At 38.8% G+C, this 21,671-nt stretch overlaps 1 protein-coding gene across 12 annotated transcripts in view; it reads left to right on the top strand.

Moving 5' to 3' along the window:
- Positions 1-21,671, top strand: part of AHI1 (Abelson helper integration site 1) — a 210,066-nt gene that overhangs the window by 167,537 nt on the left and 20,858 nt on the right. For 8 of the 12 annotated variants that reach the window (XR_006782861.2, XM_087865510.1, XM_045814755.2 and 5 more), the window contains one exon: positions 15,318-15,376. The exons of 2 other annotated variants lie outside the window; for them this stretch is intronic. Coding sequence is in view for 8 of the 10 variants with exons in the window: in XM_087865510.1 (XP_087721636.1) it covers positions 15,318-15,376 (59 nt within the window). In the remaining 2 variants the exon portion in view is untranslated. Of the gene's footprint in view, positions 1-15,317; positions 15,377-21,671 lie in introns of those variants that run through there. 2 more of the 12 variants (XR_006782862.2, XM_087865511.1) reach the window with 1 other exon arrangement.

The following is a 21,671-nucleotide window of genomic DNA, read 5'->3' as shown; positions in this document are numbered from 1 at the left end:
CGGCAGTGTCAGTGGGCGAGGGCAGCACCGGGCTCTCCCAGGGCAGGAGGCGGGCACAGGGCTTGAGGCGGCAACTCTCCATGATAGGCCAGAGAGTCCCCAGACACATCAGCAATTACCTACCGCAGGGGAATCAGAGGAGAATGTGCTCCTCGTGCTCACTCCAGACTGTTTTTACCATGAGGTGCTGTAAATTTGCGTCTAATAGAAGGAAGAATATTGGTGCTATCAGGGAGGGAAAAAAAAACTGAGAAGCTTTGAGGAAAAAAAAAAAGTGCTGACACCCTTGGTTTATTTGTGTTAGTATTTTGGACCTTATTTTCTTAGGCTTTTTATTTTTGCCAGCCTAAGCTTGAACCTATGTCATCAATTTATTTGGGGAGGAAAGTTGTCAAAATTCCTGTTTTAAAAAATGTTTTAATAATTTTAAACTGTTTTACTATAAAAATAATATATGCTCATAGTTTTCAAAATTTAACCAATAAAGATTAGTGTAAATAAGAAATAAAACCCCTGGGGCGCCTGGGTGACTCAGTTGGTTAAGCATCTGCCTTTGGCTCAGGTCATGATCCCAGGGTCCTGGGATTGAGCCCTGGGGGGTTGGGGGGAGCTGAGTTTGCTCAGCGGGGAGCCTGTTTCTTCCTCTCCCTCTGCCCCTCCCCCTGCTTGTGTTCTCTCTCTCTCTCTCTCTGTGTCAAATAAATAAATAAAATCCTAAAAAATAAATAAAACCCCTCTGTCTGGCTAATATTTGTATTCATTCTAATAGTTTCTTCCATGTCCTATTAAAATATTTTTTGCATATGTGAGCACGTATGTCTTTATTCATGTATGTTCTTTTTTTCAATGAAACTAGGATCATACTTAATGTTCTGATTTTTTTCTTCCACCAATATATCCTGGATATCTTATTAGCACAGATTGTTTTTTAGTTTCAAAAAACTTGAATTTGGTCACTAAAATGACTAATTTTCTTTTTTTTTATTTCCTAAATTTATGCCCAGTATTTTTGGATTTCTGAAAATGTTTGGTTTTTTTTTCCTAAAAATGAAACCCAAAGTAGAAAAGTACCTTCTAAGGGCGCCTGGGTGGCTCAGTAGGTGAAGTGTCTGCCTTTGGCTCAGGTCATTATCCCAAAGCCCTGGGATTGAGCCCCACTTCTGGTTCCTTGGCAGGGAGCCTGCTTCTCCCTCTCTCTCTGCCTGCAACTGCCCCTGCTTATGCGCTCTCTCTGTCAAATAAATAAATAAAATCTTTAAAAAAAAGAAAAAAAAAGTACCTTCTACTCTTTCAATATTTCAACACTGGGGCGCCTGGGTGGCTCAGTCGTTAAGCGTCTGCCTTCAGCTCAGGTCATGATCCCAGCATTCTGGGATCGAGCCCCACATCGGGCTCCCTGCTCAGCGGGAAGCCTGCTTCTCCCTCTCCCACTCCCCCTGCTTGTGTTTCCTCTCTCGCTGTCTCTCTCTCTGTCAAATAAATAAAATCTTTATTTAAAAAATAAATTAAATAAATAAATAAATAAATAAATAAATATTTCAACACTGACACAACTAAGTATGTTTTTGTATAAATGCCAGACATAGAGTAATAATTGTGCATAGGAATGTTAGATTATTTCAGGAAGTGTGGAGACATTACTGTGATGTTTTTGTTTTTCTCTAAAAACTCAAAGAATATTTATTAGATTTGTCATTCCAAGATAACTCTAATAATTATCCATTGTAGCTCAGCTCCTTCCATGAGGAGAAGAGTGTTTTAATTATTTTCAGCATTTTACTTAGCATCTAGAATCAGTGAGAATAGGCAGGTCTTATTCAAAAGAGCTGACCCTAAACCAAAGTGCAGACTCCAGTTTTGTGCAGGAACAACTTTTTTCTTGTCCAAAGCAAAACAAAACCAAGAAGCATCAGTTAACTCCATGGTCGTTCCTCTTCCAGCCAAGCCATACAACACACACAAATTTTTATGTTGGTAATTCTGTCAACCTCTCAGAAAAAGAGTAGGCAGTAAATAAGTTGCCTTCAAGGTACATATGTCTGTATTCATCTACGGAATATCTAATTTTCCTTTACCTTCTTCATCGCAAAAGGAGTCAGACAATTCATGAAGCCTGGATTAATTGGGCTCTATATCATTATTTTCAAAAATCGCTGCATACAGAAAAAAAAATTTCCATTTACTGGTACTTCTACCAGGAGTGCATCTGAATTATTTTTAACCACAGAAACAATATGATTTTATTATGTTAAATCCAACAACCTGTTTATAAAGATAGTGGTTATTTTTGATATGTTGAAGCAGATTTTCCAGATATCCAAAAGTTAGTAATTGTACACTAAATCATTGAAAATACAAATCATAACTTTATTGCCTCCTTCCTATTGCTAAAGAATAATACCGATAAAGCAGCACATTTTTCTGCCCACGGGTCCTGTCCCCTTGCTCTAATAAAACCAACTTTTTGCACCTAAAAAAATAAAAGAATAATACCGATTTATGTCTTTTTTTTAACTTTAGTAATTCTATCAAAGAAAATAAAGGTGATTTATCTCTAATTTGCTATATTAGGTAGATAAAAGTTAACTTATGTTTGGATTTGTTTTAAAATTTCAGGTACGTTTGAAGTTTTCTTCCTTCATCTGAAGAGAACTAAACTAAAATCTTAACTTACAAGTAAATTTAAAACCAAAGTTCTTTTTTTTTTTTTTTTTTTTTTTAGATTTTATTTATTTATTTGACAGTGAGAGACAGCGAGGGAGGGAACACAAGTAAGGGGACTGGGAGAGGGAGAAGCAGGCTTCCCGCCGAGCAGGGAGCCCAATGCAGGGCTCGATCCCAGGACCCTGGGATCACAACCTGGGCCTAAAGCTGACGCTTAACAGCTGAGCCACCCAGGCGCCCCTAAAGCCAAAGTTCTTGTTTGTGTCCCATAAAGAATCTCAATGCCGACAATATGGATATATATTTTTCTTTATAATTTGTTTCAATAACTTATAAATATTGTGAGAAAAAATATTAATTTCAAAAACCATTATTTACATTTGAGAATTTTCTGTTAGAGAGAGAACATGTTCTGCAGAGAAAGTAAGTGAACCCCGATGATGTGACAGCAAAGCAAGTGTGAGTCACCTCACACCCAGAGACTCTGCTCCCAACAGTAATGTTCCTAAATGTTCTTCACGGACAAACTCTAAAAGCCTGCAGAAACTCTCTTACCCTGAAAGGAAACCATACAGTCTTGACCTTCTTACAGGTCTGGTGATCCAGTTTCTCTACTCATTCTCCTTTACACCTTTGCCTCGGCCAGTGTATTTGACACTTGTACCTCAGCCCCAACTCTGTCTCTTCCCCTCAGCAGCTATGTTGCTTGCTATTTGGGGCAGTTTCCCTCCTTGTCTCCAGGACCCTCTGACCTTCAGCAGAGTGAGACCACACTAACAACTTGTCTTCTCAGTTTATGTAGCCTGGGGCCAAGACCTAGATAATTGCCAGTTCCAAAGTAAAGGGGCTGAGAGAGAATCCCCCTGGAGCTTCGCCTCCACCGTATCTGAGTATACATAAAAAGTATAAAATAAATGATCTTGTACTGTGTCAAACCATTGTTCCCCTTGGCCCATTACTCTGTCTTACTGTGACTTTAAGAGTTGTTTGATGGAATAATATCGTGTTCTTCATGATGATATTTTCAAAGGTTAACCTAAATGTCAGCAACATCCCTCTAATAATCTATCACAGATCTAAAGTGTTTAAGATATTGTTGGGAGAACTTCCCAGCAGTCATTCCTAGTAGTAAATTGTCCTTTAGATAGTGGCAGAATTGATTATTATCAGTCACCCTGTCTTCTGATTCGACTATCAGCATGTCCTTTTTTTCTGAAGGTCTCTGATACCCAAACTCTGCTGTCCTCTTGTTTCATCAAGCACTCCAAGGATTCTCAGCCTTGGCACACTGGCATTTTGGGCTAGATAATTCTTTGAGGGAATATGTTGTGTATTGTAGAATGTTTAGAGGTATCCCTGGCCTCTATCCACTAATCCACTGGATGCCACAAGCAGTAATCCCCTCTAGTTGTGACAATCAAAACTATCTTCCAGACATTGCCACATTTCTCCTGGGGGACAAAAATCACCCCCTCCAGTTGAGAACTACTGCTCTATTTTAATTTTAAAAATATGTAATATTGTTATGTACATACATATGTGTTTCTTTAAATTACAATTTTTATTTTAAGGTCCTGTTACTGAAATTTGGCCTTCATTTTCCATTTCTGGCAAGTATATAAGTAGTGGTGCTAGAGTTATAGACTATCTTACTTAAAAGCAATAGCTTCACATGAAAGTATGTCAAGCCGTGTGAGAGTCAGCGGAAAGAGGATATGTAAAATGTCTCTCACTTACGTAGACCTGTAGATCGCTCTTGACTAGCATTTATTTCCTTTGCCTTAGAAAGTCACCGTATGCTAATGTTTTTGTCATTACTTAGCAGTCCTAATAATGCCATAATGCTCTCTGATTTTAACATGGTTCTCCTTCAGTTGACATTCCGAACCTTTTTTTTATCCACACAAACCCTGCATACAATACAACACATTGAAACAGACTTGCTTTTATCACTCTTCTATAGAACTTTTTTGTGCTTAATGAGCTTTTTCTTTCCTTTTAGCCCGATTTATCTGTGGGTATGTTGAAGTTGCAGCCTCTGTTATACACTGTTGTGTCTTACACAAAATATAGAATTCTCGATAGACCTCCAGAGGTTGGCATCTCCTTTGTAAGAAAATCTGTGCCCGTGTGATACCAGCTTGCAGAGTCACTGACTAGAAAACAGCATCATTCCCAAGATTACTGTAGAAAAACATGCCTAGGCCAAGATCATGAGGCCAAATATTGCCCTATCCTTAAACTCACTGACAGGTGAAAGTCTAAATTACATTTCAAATTGAATTTTCCCATATGAACAATCTTACAGTGCGGGTCACATTTTTTATCACAACTTTGTAATTACCACAAATACCATGTATAGTTATTCATTCTTATAGCTGATAAAGTTTACATTATATTGTTAAGACAAAAGTGTGTTTTGTGCTCAGATACACGTAGTAGATGTAAAGCTATTAAAAAGATGTAAAGAGCAAAGTTAAAAGCAACATCACTGAACAATTTTGTTTAAACTAATATGGATATATGTGCATATGTGTGCATAGTGGAATAATGAGGAATGAGGAATCATTCACTTAGACTGCAGAGGGACTGGCCGGAACCTCCACTTGGTCAGAGAAATCTTCCTCCTGCATAATCTCATGGCACATCCTTTGTCTCTTATTCCGTTTATCACCTGCTACCTCGGCGCCAAGTTATTTGTACATACATTTGCCCTCACTAAATTATGAGACACAGCCTCACTAAGTCTGTTTAGTATTGTTTATCAGGAGGGAAATTGAAGTCCTTCATGGGTAGGTCCAGTAAGAATCGAGATTCAAACCAGAAGAAGGGAAGAGAGCAAGAAAGGGAGGAGATCACAACAATCCATGCTTATTGACTACTAAGCTACACTCACTAAGTCGGCTTCAGACACCCAAGTCCAAAATTATCCTTAGCTCTCCTACCCAACAAGTTGCCAATTCGATATATGCCAGGTTAATAGTTCTCAAACTGCTAGGCCTCAGAATCACCTTTTACACTTGTGTAAAAATCTTGGTGCCAGATGCTACCCTCAACATATTTCTGAAAGCCTCCTTGGTAGACCCAAGAGTTATGGAATTTTGCTCGAGAAGGCTCTTCCAGTCTCATTAGAGGAATAGCATAGCTACTTCAGATCCCATAATCTCTGGGTATAAACTCCAAGTTGACCTGACTCTACAGCAGCTTCTTTTTTTTTCTTTTTTTTATAATGATTTTTTATTATATTATGTTAGTCACCATACAGTACATCCCCGGTTTCCGATGTAAGGCTCGATGATTCATTAGTTGTGTATAACACCCAGTGCACCATGCAATACGTGCCCTCCTTACTACCCATCACCGGCCTATCCCATTCCCCCACCCCCCTCCCCTCTGTAGCCCTCAGTTTGTTTCTCATAGTCCATGGTCTTTCATGTTTCATTCCCCCTTCTGATTACCCCCCCTTTCTTTATCCCTTTCTTCCCCTACTGATCATTCTAGTTCTTATGTTCCATAGATGAGAGAAATCATATGATAGTTGTCTTTCTCGGCTTGACTTATTTCACTTAGCATTATCTCCTCCAGTGCCGTCCATGTTGTAGCAAATGTTGAGAACTCGTTCTTTCTGATAGCTAAGTAATATTCCATTGTATATATGGACCACAACTTCTTAATCCAGTCATCTGTTGAAGGGCAGCTCGGATCCTTCCACGATTTAGCTATTGTGGACATTGCTGCTATGAACATTGGGGTGCATATGGCTCTTCTCTTTACTACGTCTGTATCTTTGGGGTAAACACCCAGTAGTGCAATGGCTGGATCATAGGGTAGCTCAATTTTTAACTTTTTAAGGGACCTCCACACTGTTTTCCACAGTGGCTGTACCAACTTGCATTCCCACCAACAATGTAGGAGGGATCCCCTTTCTCCACATCCTCTCCAACAATTGTTGTTTCTTGCCTTGTCGATTTTTGCCATTCTAACTGGCGTAAGGTGGTATCTCAGTGTGGTTTTGATTTTAATTTCCTTGATGGCTAATGATTTTGAACATTTTTTCATGTGCCTGTTAGCCATTTGTATGTCTTCATTGGAAAAGTGTCTGTTCATATCTTCTGCCCATTTTTTGATTTGTTTATTTGTTTCTCGTGTATTGAGTTTGAGAAGTTCTTTGTAGATCTTGGATACCAGTCCTTTATCTGTAGTGTCATTTGCAAATATATTCTCCCATTCCGTGGGCTGCCTCTTAGTTTTTCTGACTGTTTCCTTGGCTGTGCAGAAACTTTTAATCTTGATGAAGTCCCATAAATTCTACAGCAGCTTCTAAAGCATTGCCCACACCTGTGTGAAACCAGTGGGAGTCAACTTCCCCGTGGCCCTATTCCCTCCAAAGCCTCCCACCTTAGTACCGTACATAGAATATTCTCAGTAAATGATTATGATTTGATTGAGACAGAGCTTCCAAAAACTTCCTAGGTGTGTCAGGAATAAGAGAAGGTGAAGAACAGTAAATTGGTGGATACACAGAAGCCATGATGAAAAACATAGAGTGGATTCTGATTTTTCATAGTAGTTATGTTCTCTGAATTCACCATGAATGCTGAATGAGTGAACACTGAGCCAGTGCTCCTAGGGAAGATAAAGGCTTAGGCTCCTGTGAGCCTCTGGTCCTAACATTTTCATCAGCTGGTGTAAAGTGTAAAGACACTTTATTTAATATATATTGTTGATTCATTAAAGTTGAATTCCTATCCAGCAGTACTGGATTTGTGCCTGAACAAAGCTCGGTCAACACATGTATTTTATCTAAGGCACATCAGCCTTCTTGCATTTAGTCACACTAGACAACACTTCAGCCCATTGGTTAGGGATCATTTTAAACCACAGAATCACCAACAAAACACAAAAATGTGAAAAACGTAGCCATACATAGGCCACGAAAGGGTACTTATTTACAGTGTGAAAGCTGAAATTAGAGTGTTTGAACCATGCCAAAGCATTAGAAGTTTCTAGTGTTCCAACTTGAGCTGGGATTGTGTGCATCAGGCAGCTCAAATTTTCAGCACGCTGCCTGTGTGAGTGTGTTCCGATGGCTGTGACAAGCACCGCAGGTATTGATGGGGGTTACAAATGAGCTGTAGTGAGGAGGTGAATTTGCACAGGCAATCCACAAATAATGAGGATCAGTTGCATTTTGAAACTTTATTACAAAGTTACATCGTTGTTTCACAAAACCTATTAAGTCTTTATAATAAAGATGAAGAAGGAGAAGTTCAGGCAAAGGGAGTTGGTTTAAAAGGAAAAAATATAACCTGCTACTTCTAGCACGGCTCATGTGTCCAACTTTTTTCTTCAATTTCTTTCTTCCTCTCTGGATGGAAATAAAAGGGCTAAACGTTCCTTGAAGGCAGGGACCGTGTCATGTTCAGAATCGAATTCCCAGCATCTAGTGCAAAGCAGGTATCCAGTGAATGTTTATTGAGTGATGGAAGGATCCGGTAGACAAATCGGATCAGCTGTGCTGAGGTCATCGTGAGTCTTCCAAGTCAGCCCGGACCCCTGCCGGGGTCCGCTGCGCTGGTGCTGCGCGCAGTGGCTGCTCAACAGTGCACAGAGCGCCGCCATGGACTTCACGACACCGCTAGGTCTCCGTCAGCCTCTCCAGGTTCCTTCCTTCACCTCCCATCTCCAAGGAACAGTTCCGTCCCAGAAGAGGAACTAGATGACCCAAATGATTCTGTAGTTTGCAAGAATTAAAGAAAGAGAGATGAGGTGGCATTCTGATGCTTCCTGCCTTCCTGGTTATCTGCAGACATTTTTTCATTCTCTCCAAATCAGGTCACTCGGGGCACCAGGAAATAAATGCGTGGAAGCAGCAATTATTTACCAATTTGATGCCAGACGCATGTGTAGTATTTGGAGCGTGTGACTGGGCCTACTTCTTTTACCAGTCCCCAGGCTGGGGGGCAAACTAGTTGCCCATTTTTTGTTCTTAGCCTCTGGAATTTTATCACTGCCAAAGAAAGTCACATAATTGTCCCTGCGTGTCTCTGTGTCATGTTTGTGATTGATTCCCAGCCTCAGTGAGGCCCATGGTCTCGATCATCTTTTTTGTTCTTCCTGACTGACTCCCCACCCCATTCTTGACCCCGCTCAGTAACAGTACTGTCCACATTCCTCAGGTCCCTAACCTCTTACTGAAGAGAACTTATCCGACATGAATTTTCTCTACCCCTCTCTCCTTTCTCTGTATTTCTGTTAATTTTGCCCTCCTTCTCCAGCCACTTTCAGGTCTCCCACAGAAAGAAGCACCCTTCTTTCTATAGCTGAACCCTCCACTTGTAGTTTTGGTCATCTTCCCCTCCCACATCCTTCTAGCCGCCCCCATCAGGGAGGCCCATCCTCATTCTTCCAGTCCTTCGGCATCTTCATTATTTATTCATTTCACACATACATACTGAATGCCTGCTGCTTTCCCAGGCACTGTGGTGGAATGTTGTCTGGATGGTAGAATGGCAAATTAAACAAACAGCCCCTCCACTTACAGAAGTTACAGTCTAATGAGTGAAAGTCATTGTAATTAGTGAGTCACAAAAGGAAGCATAGAAGCAGTGAGAGGACAGTGAAGGGAGACTATGAGGCCATGTGGTGAGAAGTAGATGGTTAGTTTTTATGAGGAGGGTACATTTGAGGCACTAGCAACCACAGGTGCAAAAGCCCTAAAGTGGCCAGAAATGCTCATCAGAAAAATTGAAAAGCCAGCTGGTCACAGGGGGAAGGGACAAGGGATGAAGCACAGAGTGGAGGGAAGGAACAAACGCGGCAGTTAACAGACAATGTAAAGAAATACTTCATACCCCCAACATTCGGGATCATTGACACCACTGTCTCTCTGCTGTTTCTCTCTCCTTTTGTAACACTCCACTTAGGGCTCCTTCCTCCTCCTCTGGCCGAGCCATGGTAAGGCAAGCCTTCTCCAACATACATGCTGCTGCATCTTTTCTATTGTTTTATATTTTTCTCTAACGTATTTTTCTAGATTATCCCTTCTACCTCCACAGTCTCAGATAATACTTTGGTTTTTTGAATGTATCAAATTCTGTAATCCTGACTCCTATCCTGAATCCCCAGGTGTATTTCTAACTGCATCCCAGAAATTTTTATGTAGATATCATTCTGGAATCTCTGGTCTAATATGCCCATCGTCTGCCCTCATCTTCAGGGAGTTCTCTCTTGAAAGAGCTGGCAGGTAGTCAAACATCAGGGGTTTTTGCAGCACAAGAGGATGATAGACTTCTACACGAAATGCAAGAACAGATAGAAATGGTCCCTGACCTAAGCTTACTGAGGTCAGTAGAGCTTTCTAGAAGAATCAATTTCTAAATTGAGTTTCACAGGAGGAAGGGCATTCCTGGCAGATTGAGCAGATCCATGCTAAGACATGGTGCATGGGGGCTGCCACAAATATTGCATCATGGCTAGCACTTGGGAGGCAAAGTTTAAAAACAAACTGCTGGACCTGAGCAAGTGGACAGGATAAGGTCCCTGTATGACATGTTAAGAAGCTGGGTTTTAGGGGCTCCTGGGTGGCACAGCGGTTAAGCGTCTGCCTTCAGCTCAGGGCGTGATCCCGGCGTTATGGGATCAAGCCCCACATCAGGCTCCTCCGCTATGAGCCTGCTTCTTCCTCTCCCACTCCCCCTGCTTGTGTTCCCTCTCTCCCTGGCTGTCTCTATCTCTGTCAAATAAATAAATAAAATCTTAAAAAAAAAAAAAAAAGCTGGGTTTTATACTGCAGGTAGTAGGGAGCCACTGAAGAATTTAAAGCATGGAAGATAGCATGATCGAATTGGTTGTTTCAAAAGCTCACTCTAGGGGCACCTGGGTGGCTCAGTCCATTAAGCATCTGACTTTTGGTTTTGGCTCAGGTCATGATCCTCCGGGTCACAAGATCGAATCCCGCGTTGGGCTCCGTGCTGGGTACAGAGCCTGCTTAGGATTCCCTCTCTCTCTCCTTCTCCCTTTGCGCCCCCCTCCCCCGCTCACTCTTTCTAAAAAACAAACCAAAAAAGCTCACTCTAGAAACTTTGAAAAAACTGGAAAAAAGCAGTACCAAAGGAACTAAGCAGGAGAAGCTGTTGGAATAATCCAAGCCAAATACAGTGAGAAACTAGGACGTGGTGACTCAATGGATGTGAAGGTAAAGGAGACATCTGGGTTTCTGATTTGACCATCTCGGTGTGTAAGAGTATAAGAAACACTTCCGTTTGAGACTCACAAAGTTGGCAGTGTCTGTGTGGCAGCCAGTTGCAGATATCTTACTGACATCGATGGAACTCAGGAGAGATCTGCTGAAAACTCAGACTTGCTAGGTAGTTTTGATGAAACTGTGTTTTCAGAAAAAAATTGTGTTTACAAAATGTGCTGAAAAGTGGCAATTGCCAAATCACTTTGAAGAAAACTTGAAACCTGGTTTCATGGTGTTGATTTGGAAGTCGTTAGCCTAAACACACCAGTTAAATGCATGGAAACAGGAATATAAAGAGTGGAAAGGACAAAGGCAGGAGTATTAGGGATGCCAGGTTTTTTTTTTGTTTTTTTTTTTTGTTTTTTTTTTGGAGTGAACTGAGAAGAGAGCCTGGGAAGGATATTGCCATGAAACGGCCCCCTGGTCCCGGCCTCCAGCAGTCTTCACTCTTCCATTCTCCAGTCTTTAAAGCACCTGTTCCCTGCCTACCACAGAGGCGATACCTTGCTAAAATAGAAATCAAGTCATGTGACTTACCAGCTCAGAAATCTTAGTTGGCCCTACGCTTGGCTATAAAGTCCGAATCTCGTAAATGTTTATCTAGACCCCACACTATGAACGTTGAATTGAGTTCTGACCTACTTCTCTTCATCATCTAAAATGACCTCCGGAGTAGGCTGCCCTGCAGACATTCCTCAAGCCTCTGCTTGCCCTGTTTTCTGGAACTATATAGTTTTTTGTGCTTCTCTAGTTATCAGAATTTCAATTCATCTCTTTAAGATCTCGCTAAATGCTCCCTCCTCTGTGAGTCCTTCTCAAACCTTAAGTTACAATTCAAGGCTACTGTTCCTTTATTTCCACGCATTTTCTTTTTACCTTTATCATAATGTTTATCCCCTGGTTGTATCCACATCGTTCCCCATTCGATTCTAAACTCTTACAGCCTACTGAGCTTTGTACCCCCAGGACGTCTAGCACAGTGCCTCACTTACAGAGTGGGGTTTCATAAATATCTGGTGTTTTTTTAACTGGCACAGTTAGTACCAAAAACTACAAGCCATGAACCAAGATGAAGACCTTTGCTTTTTGTTTTAATATATTTCTAGAAACTGTGTCTTGATGCAAGAGACTATTTTGTCCTTAAAGAAAAGCATTATGATTCATCAAGTATAATTCACATAATCAGTAATAAATTCTAAAATCAAAGAATCAACAGCAAACTTATATGAATATATAATATTGCAAAATTGTGCTCCTGGAAGCAGAATTTTAACAACAGAGGAAATCTGGAAGAGCTTGTCTAGTCCAGTGATCTAAAGACTCTGTAGACCCCTACTCTTTAGGGCTCTGGGGAGTAGGGCTGGGAAGACAGGGTTTGCCTGGCCACCAAACCTAGCTTCACCTCCAGTAATTCTATGCTTAAGTGTTTATATACGAGGCCCAAAACTGTTCTGAAAACTAGTTTTGATGTTAAATCAGTTTGAAAAAACAGAATTATAGCCTTCAGGTGACTTCTGTAACCTTGGTGACTCTGGGCCTCCATTTCCTCATCTGTAAAATACAAGAATGGTGCTGTGGTCGTTCATGCTTTTGTTCTGAGCCCCATCTGTTCATTTTCAAGTAAAAAACAGATCCCAAGAGAAGTTAAGTGGCTTATGCTCAGGCCACACAGAAAGTTAATGACAGAACCAAGACTGGAACTTAACCACCAGCTCTGGTGGGGGTGGTTTTCCTCTCTCTCTTTTTTAAAAATCCCTGCAAAGTGGGTATAAGTAAATTATAGGTATTAAAAATATGGACAAGGTAGAAGATATCGGGAGGTATTATAAGCAGCACATAGATATAGAGCTATACTGTGTCATAAATTTGCCTGACTTAAAGCTCACTGGTGTGCAAGCTACAACGGACATCAATTGAACATTTACCTAATTTTACATTTGTTCCTCAAGTTTACAGAAATATTTGGGTGAGTTTTTTGCATGGCCCATTTCTCTTTTACAAAGCTGTTCATGAGTTGTTTTCTTCTTGGTGAATCTCCGTGTAATCAGTGGAGGCACTTAAAATCATGCCATTAATCATTCCTTTCATGTTTACGTTTCACTGCCTCTAAATTTAAAAGCATCACTGAGAAGCTGGAGGGTTTGGGAAGCAGGAGCCTCTGGATTCTGGTCCTTTCATTCATTTCCTTTGCTTTGCTCATCTTCCTCTCTTCATCCCCTCCTCTCCAAATCAAGGTTATCTGTGAAGAGGAAACAAAGTCACAAAACAACTGTGAGAGGTGTGCGTGGACAGGAGGGAAAGGAGGGCAGTTGTGTTCCTTGGTCTTGTTGATGGTGGGGGGTGCTTATGGGCTGATTGTATTATAGCGTTGGGGGCTTTTTTGTTAAAAGAGAAGATGAAACAAAACAGCTCACAGAGACACCTCCTTCTTCCCCCTCCTCCTGCCTCCATGAGTAACTACCCATATGGCGTGCTGCTGCTGAGACCAAGGAATGAGTGAGTAAAGGTGTTTAGAAGTGGAATATTGGTCCGAATTAAATAAGTGTCCTTTAACAAATGAGTGTTTAAACTTGTAATGTGGATACCCTATTAACTTGGGATTCATAGGATTTGAACACAATTTAAGCCACCTTTGCATCATGAAAAAGGACTTGAATGTGCCAGTTACTATAACACAGTAATACAGTAGGAAAGGTGGCAGGGACACTGTTAAACCCACTTCAGACAAACTTTTTGAGGACATGGCAGCATCCATTTCACATGAACAGACTATTAAAAGCAGGTTTGGTAAGATCTACACGTGACAATATGTTGTTACTCATTTGTCAAGGTCACAAATAATTAAAAGTAACATCGATTTAGCATTATTTATAAGTGTCTGACTTCTCTTCCCTCAACCTCTGGAGTAGGTTCAGATTCTGATTAGAACTGTTATGTTGAGGGTTGTTTTTTTTTTTAATCCAGAATTTTACAAAGTTTCACACATTATACATACGTTTATGGTGAGATGTTGCTATGGGCAAAGAGATAGAAGTAATACTTAGACCGTGTAAAAAATAAAATTAATTTGATTGCTATGTTGGGAATTTATTTCTTAAGTCTGGGGGAAAACTAAAGAAATTCAGTTATAATTGCTGCTTTCTTAGTTTAGAGTTTGATGATTTTCTTTGCTTCTTGCTCTGTCGGATTGAGGACAGGTAGATTGTTCTGCAATCTGAATTACTCCTTGAATTGAAGTTTTTCATGTGTTTGTACTTTTTTTTCCCCAAACGCATTTGAACTGAGTCAGATCATCTTCACCAGTAAAGAAAAATCAAGGTGTTACTGGTTCTTTTGTTGTTTCTTGAAATTGGGTCACTTGCTCCAACATCCACCTTTCACCACCAAGTCTTTTTGCTCTTTTATTCTTGTTTTTATGATGTGCTTAATTTAAAGCTGTACAGAGAGCAAAATATGACATAATTATGATCCAGAAAACACTATCCTTTTGAAATCTTTATGATCAGTAGTACTTGTTTGAAGATATTCAGTGCCAAATCTTGCAGAAATCTGATTGTGGAGCAGGAAATCTACAAAGCGAAACAAGCTACAGGAAAGATAAGAAAGGGAAAGTAGTAGTTACTCAAACAGCTTAAGCCTGAAAGAAAAGGTTGGACTCCTTTTCTTTCATTTCATTTTGATTTTTTGTTTTCTGAGGGTTTTTTTTTATTTAAATAATCAAGTAGATATGGTATATCCCTTTCATTTGTATATAACTCACAACTTCAACATAAGAACAATGTATATTTTCTATGTGAATTTTAAATGAATTCTTTCCCTAACATGTAATTATCTCTAAAAAATCATTTGTAGTGAATTTTATAGCAACATTGGTACTTTCATCTGGGGTTAATGCTTGAATCCCAGAGGAACCGTCTCACAAGACCCTCAGTACAATCTGCATCACTGGAAGTGCTTATTAATTTGTTTTCCTCAGGAAGGGGCCATCAGTAAAATACATACTGAACAAATTTTTTAGAAGACAGTTTTCAGATGCAAAATTTTACATATAGCTCCATGATTACCGTCACTATGAAAATATAAATTGCACCCAAAAGATGAGGAAGGAAAGCTGCAATGATGAAAGATAAATTTAGAACTTAAGCGATCTCCACAGAGTATTTCTAGATTAACTGAGACTGATTCACACCTGACTTTTTTGCCACATCCCTGCAAACTGACTGCAGGTGTAAAGAGTGCTCAGATGATCTGGAGAACCAGTTCCTTGGTTTCCCATAGGAGTGAAGAAACAATGCTGATAGACATTTATGTTCAGAATGGGCACGCTCTCTCATTCAGCAAGTTGTGAGTATTGCCTGCGCTGTCTTCACCTAGTCTTTCCTTACCCATTGTTGTTCTTCTTTCACAGCAGCCAGTCATTAAGGACAAGTCCCAGGATTTCAGACTGGGCTCGGAGTCCATGACACAGTAAGCAACTTTCCCTCCTAAATAATTTGCGATGATTATTGGGTTGTTTTTTTTTTAAGGACAATATCTCCGTTTCTCTTTTTATGACATTACACCAAAAGTTCAATTTCAGATCATTGATTTTTGAAAGGGTTAAGTTGGACTATGAGGATGTCCATAACTAAGTTACAAGAAATAATATTAAATAAAATTAACACACTAAATTTTTGTTTTTGTGGACCTACTTTGTCTTTTATTTTTGAGTAACACTTTATTTTTTTAAAGATTTTATTCATTTATTTGAGAGAGAGAGAGAGACTATATGCACACGTGGGGGGTGGGTAGGGAGAGAATCCCAAGCAGACTCCCCACTGAGTAAGGAGCCAAGGGGGCTTGATCCTGTGATCCTGAGATCATGACCTGAGCCAAAATCAAGAGTCAGACGCTCAACCAACTGAGCCACCCAAGCATCCCTATTTGAGTAACATTTTAAAATGACATTAACTGAAAATAAGTAGATGATGTGGTTAAAAAAATACATATGAAATACCTATTTTGAGGCACTAAAGAAAAAGCGCTAATACCCAAAACATTATCATTGTGTATTTTCTAAATATGACTAATAAATTTAAGCAGTTTATTTTGAGGTATTTATTTTAAAGATCACTAGGAAGTTTTTGTATTTTTATTTGGTACTCGCTGTGTCACTTAATACATAAATAGAAAATCCCTTTTACCTCAAAAAAAATAACATCAAAACACTTCCCAGAGTATTTCTCATTTTTTTTATCACTGCAGATCATTTTGTACCTAACTTTCAGCCCAAACTTCATATTCACACATCACTAGCAAACTAACACATGAGTGTAACAGCCTCGAACAGCCTAGATACCTGTCGTGCCCTCCTGTTCAACCACCACCATCCCCTCATATGCATATGAGTATATGCTTGTATACAAATGCACCCGGATGATCCCTGCTGAATTTCCTTCAGGAACATAGTTCAAGTTAACCCTGCTACCCGCTTTGACCTTTTGAAGAATAATATGTCTCTTTCAGTTCAAAAATTCTGATGTAGGTGAGAGTCTAATTTACAGGAATTATCAAATAAACTCATGCGTTATCTCATGAGAAATGTTTCATTCTACAGAGGAAAGATAAATAAAGTTTTTAAATGGTGCTTTAAAGAGTCACAGAATCATGACCTAGAAGATTCCTTAGAAATTCCACATCCCCTCTGTGTTCTAGTCAAGAAAACTAAGGGCGAAAGCCTTGCATAAATTTCACAGGGCTTGTCTGTGTCACCGCACAGACCAGCACTGAAGAGCCCAGACTACTGCAGTGTGTGTTTCTTTGTTTCTTTGTTTCTTTGTTTCTTTGTTTTTAAATCGTATTTAGTGTTGTCAGGCTTCTTGGTAAAATACCATTTTACTGGAAGCCTAAAAATCTTTCTTTCCGAAAGAGAAAATCTATTGATGATGCTCTAACTACCTATAGCCCTGTATCATCACTTCAGAGCACAGTCACTCACATTATCCCATTTGATTCCCACCATTTCCCTGCAGACCCGTATCCTGACCCCTGTCTTACATATGCAGAAACAAGATCTTCGAGGCTGGGACTTGTTTCAGGTCACTGTGGGTACTAAGTGGCAGACCCGGTTCCAGAACACGGGTCCTCTGTTTCCTAATCTCCTTTTCTTTCCAGGCTTTCCTGTCGCCAGTCAAAGGATACACACACACATCCCGGGTTTTTCAGGTTTTTGTTCTTGTTACATCTGCCAGGAAAGTTTTCAGTTCCATTCTCCAAAAAAGTGAAATTTTATATAATGATAATACAGTTATTGCCCCTAAGGAGTTTATACTCAATGACAGATTATATATATATAAAGTACCCTGGAACAATGAGGACAAACTGTTTCAGCAACCAAAAAATAACCATATTTAATACATTATGGCAACAGTGTTCTTGGTGTTTTTAAGCATGTTTTATAAAAACTAATAGAACTTTTACCTAAAATGCAAATGAGAGACTGTAGTCACTCTGACTGCATTGGATACCTATTTTCAAGTGATAACAGAGATCCAACCACACCACGCTCTCCTGATTCAAGTTTAAAAAAAAAAAAACAAAACTCACAAAACATCCCAGCTTCTAAAGGCTGTGACGGTAGCTTGACTTTTCCTTTTGAGCATAGAGCACTTACCAAGCTTCTGAAAATAAATTTTCATGAGAAGTTCAGATATGTCTAAATGCTCAAGTTCATCTGCAGCCTTTGGGCTTTCCCTATACTAGTAATTTCTTAGAAGTAAGGATGAATTAAGATACATTTCTCATGACCTGAAAACTGTAGGCGAGTTAAAGGTGAAAATATTATAGCCCACTATGTACAAATAAGTCATTTCTTTATTTCTTTAATTTATCTAAGTGAGTCCATTCTACCCAAGTAAATGGACAGAGGCTCATTTTTGTGTTTCTTTGCAGTCTTGCCATTCAGTTTGCAACATCTGCTTATTTAGTTGGTTGACCAGAATATATAAATAAGCCATGCAGGACTACCTCTTACCACTTCCACTTGAATTTCTTGTCGTGTTTATTCTTTCTTATTTTTTTTAGAAATGTCAAGCACTTCTGTGCAAGTAATTTTTACGCATTTTAGTAAAGCTACACTTCCTTTTTAAGATTATCAAGAAGAAACTCCAGTAGGTTAATTTAACAAAGGCATTTTCTTAAAAGTCTTAGACTTGCACCCTTTGTATCTCATGCCCCTCTGATGTTATTATCTGCTGCCTAAGTCAGAGTTTGTAATGAAATTTCTGTAAATATGTTACAGTCCTTAATAAGTAGTATTGATATTCCTTGTCAGTCTGTTTTTAACTTGAGTTTGTTAGGGCCTTTTTTTTTTTTAATATAGAATGTTTTATTTCATTAACAGCTTTGATCAGAGAAAAGTTAATTCAGGTGGTCAATCATATTCAAGTCCTTTATGAACACTCAAATGTGAACTTGAATGAATGAATGAAATCTCTTAATAGAGTAGAGCCATAAGGGTTAATTCTAAGTATGCTGTCAATCCCCCACTATGTGTTGATTCCATCTTTGTAATAATCCCATTCCAGACACCCTCAAGTTCCTTTTCCTGTCCATGAGAAGGAAGGAGTTTATCTTTTTTCCCTAAAATACCCTATTGTTTGCAACCTTCTTTTTTTTTTTTCCCAAGTTCTTACCTTATCCATTTTTTAGCCTTTTTCTTACCCCTCCCCTTTGTGAGATCAGACCCATCCATTGTCAGGTGTGTGGCGTCACAGTGGTCTTTATATATTTTGATATGTTCTTCATCAGCTACACGATTTGCAAATATTTCCCCCCAGGCTCCGTTTTCCCTTTTCATTCTCTTAACAGTGGCTTTCGAAGAGCAAGCTTTATTTTGATGAAGTCCAATTTATCAATTTTTTTCTTTTATGAATCATGCTTTAGTTATAGTATCTAAGCAGCCTTTACCTAAGTCACAAACGTTTTCTCCTATGTCTTCTTATAAAAGTTTTATAATTTCAGGTTTTATATTTAAGTCTATGACCTGTTTTTGTTAATTTTTATATATGGTATGAGATTTGGATCAGAAGGTTTATTTTGTTTGCCTTTGCATATCTGGTTGTCCCAGCACCATTCATTGAAAAAGCAATCCTGCCTCAGATGAATGGCCTTCTTGCACTTCTGTGAAAATCGGTCGTCAGTATATGTGTGGGTTTGTTTCCGGACTCTATTCTGATCCATTGATCTACTTCTCGGTCTTTACATCAGTAACACATTTTCTTGATTACTACAGTTTTATGATATGTCTTGGAATTGGATATTTTTGGTCCTCCAACTTTGTCCTTTTTTAATGTTGGTTTAGCTATTCAAGGTCCTTTTTATGTCCACATGAATTTTAGAATAAGCTTGTTTTACAGCAGAGCCTACTAGAGTTTCAACTGGCATTGCCTCGAATCCACAGATGAGTATGGGGAGAACTGTCATGTTAACAATGTTGAGTAATCTGACTCATTAACATGATATATTTCTTCATTTATTGAGATCTTCTTTAATTTCTCTCAGCACTGTTTTTTGGGTTTTTTTTTTTTTTCAGTTTTCAGGGTACAAGTCCTACACATATTTGACTCATTTATTCCTGAGTATTTCATATGTAAATGATATTATTTACCAATTTCAGTTTATAATTGTTTGTTGCTCATTTATAGAAATACTACTGATTGTTGTATGTTGAACTTGTACTATGCCATTTTACTAAAATGTCTTTTTAGTTTTAGTAGCTTTTCAGTATATTTTACTAGATTCTCTACATAAACATTCAAGCAAATAAAAACCAGTTTAATTTCTTCCTTTCCAAACTGGATGCCTTTTATTTTTATTTTTATTCTTGTATTTTTGCCTTATCGCATAGGATAAATCTCCAGTATGGTGTTATAATGTCAAATAGAAATGATGAGAGTACATGACCTTATGGGTAGTGAGTGGGAAAGCATTTAGTCTTTCACCATTAAGTATGATATTATCATAGGTTTTTAAATAAATGTCCCTTATCAGGTAATTTCCTTCATTTCCTGGTTTCCAAAGAGTTTGTATTAGAAATGGATGTTGGATTTTCGTCAAATGCTCTTTCTGTAGCTATTAAAATAATCACATGATTTGTCTTTATTAATTTATGTTAATATGGTAAATTACATTGATTTTCAAATTTAAACTATACTTTCATTGTTAGAATTAACCCTGTTTAGTCATGGTATGTTATCATTTTTATAAATTGGTTAACTTGATTTTCTAAAATTTAATTTAGAAGTTAACTTTTTTGTATTTTGTTCATGAGAAATATGGGTCTATAGTTTTCTTGTAATGTCTCAGTCTGATTTGGTATCAGGAGGTCGGCTTCATGGGTAGAGTTAGGAAGAATTCCTGCTTCTTCCATTTTCTGGAAGAGTCTATGTAGATTTGGTATTTCTTTCTTTTATAATTTTTATTTCTTCATTGATACTCTCTATTTGCTGACATGATTTCTTTTAGTTCTTTGAACATATTTATTATGGAGGATTTCAAGTCTTTGTCTAAAAGTCCAATGTGTAGACTTCCTAAGGGACAGTTTCTGTTGATTGCTTTTTTTTTTCCCCTTTGTATGGGCCATACTTCTTGTTTCTTTGTATGTCTTGTAATCTTTTGGTGAAAACTGGACATTTTAAATGCTATAATATGACAATTCTGGAAATTAGATTCTTCCCTTCCTTGGGGTTTGTTGTTGCTACTTATTGTAGTTGTTCTTTGTTAAATAACTTCTCTGAATAAATTCTATAATGCTATAATGTTTTGCCACTGAAGTCTTTGTTTGGTTAGATTAGTGATTAGCTAATTGGACAAAGATTCCTTAAACACCTGGAACCAGTAAGTCTCCCAGTTTTGCTAAGGGGTTCCCTTGGGGTATTATGCACCCCTTCAATATTTAGCCAAGCAATTGACAACTCTGTCTTAGCTTTCACTTCCTGTTAGCACAGAGCATTGAGATCAGTCAGAAGTAAAGGCATAAGGCCTTCTTAGGCCTCTGCTGTGCATGCACACAACCCTACACATGTGAGACCTTCTAGACTCTCAGAAATATGTCCGAGCTTTTTAAGACCCCTGTGGACATCTTACTTCCCCAGCTTTTCCTTTTCAGCTTTTTAGTTAGTCTATTGCTTGACTACTGTTATCCATCACTCAGGCAGCCATGAAGTTAACTATAATTGTTTTCAACAAGTGCCTCTCAGGGAAAAGGCAAACTCTGAGATAGTTCAAATACAGACAGCCTTACAAGTTCTTTGGTATCTTCCAAAGAACCACCAGACAGATCAAGTAAAGACAGTGCTTTGGAAATGAGGCTTTGAAAGAGCTCCATCCTTGTTCCGTGCCTTCCAGTAGCTGCCAGGCTGCTGGCTTTCACCATAAATGCAGGCTTTTCTTTTTCAAGGTCTCCACAGAGCCAACAGTGGGGGGTGGGACTAGGTCAAGTTGAAATGCCACAAAGCTCACAAGATCTTAACCAAGATTCAACCATTTTTCTTGAATAAACATTCCCCAGTTGCCACAAGCTTTTGGCTAATTTCCAGGATTCTGAAAAAATTGATTCTAACCATTTTTGCCAGTTTTCTCCTAGCTTATTTGGAGAAGAGAATATTCAGAAGTCCTCAGCTCCACCACTTTCACAGACATCATTTTATTTCTTCTTCAAATATTGGGTAAACTCACCATTAAAGCTGTCTGGTTCTGGAATTTTCTTTTTTGGAAGATTTTT

Source organism: Ursus americanus, chromosome 11 (genome assembly GCF_024610735.1).
Source record: "Ursus americanus isolate L20-20 chromosome 11, mUrsAme1.1.p, whole genome shotgun sequence".
NCBI lineage: Eukaryota > Metazoa > Chordata > Mammalia > Carnivora > Ursidae > Ursus > Ursus americanus.
Note: the sequence above shows the minus strand (reverse complement) of the source record. Positions and strands in the feature narration are given on the sequence as shown.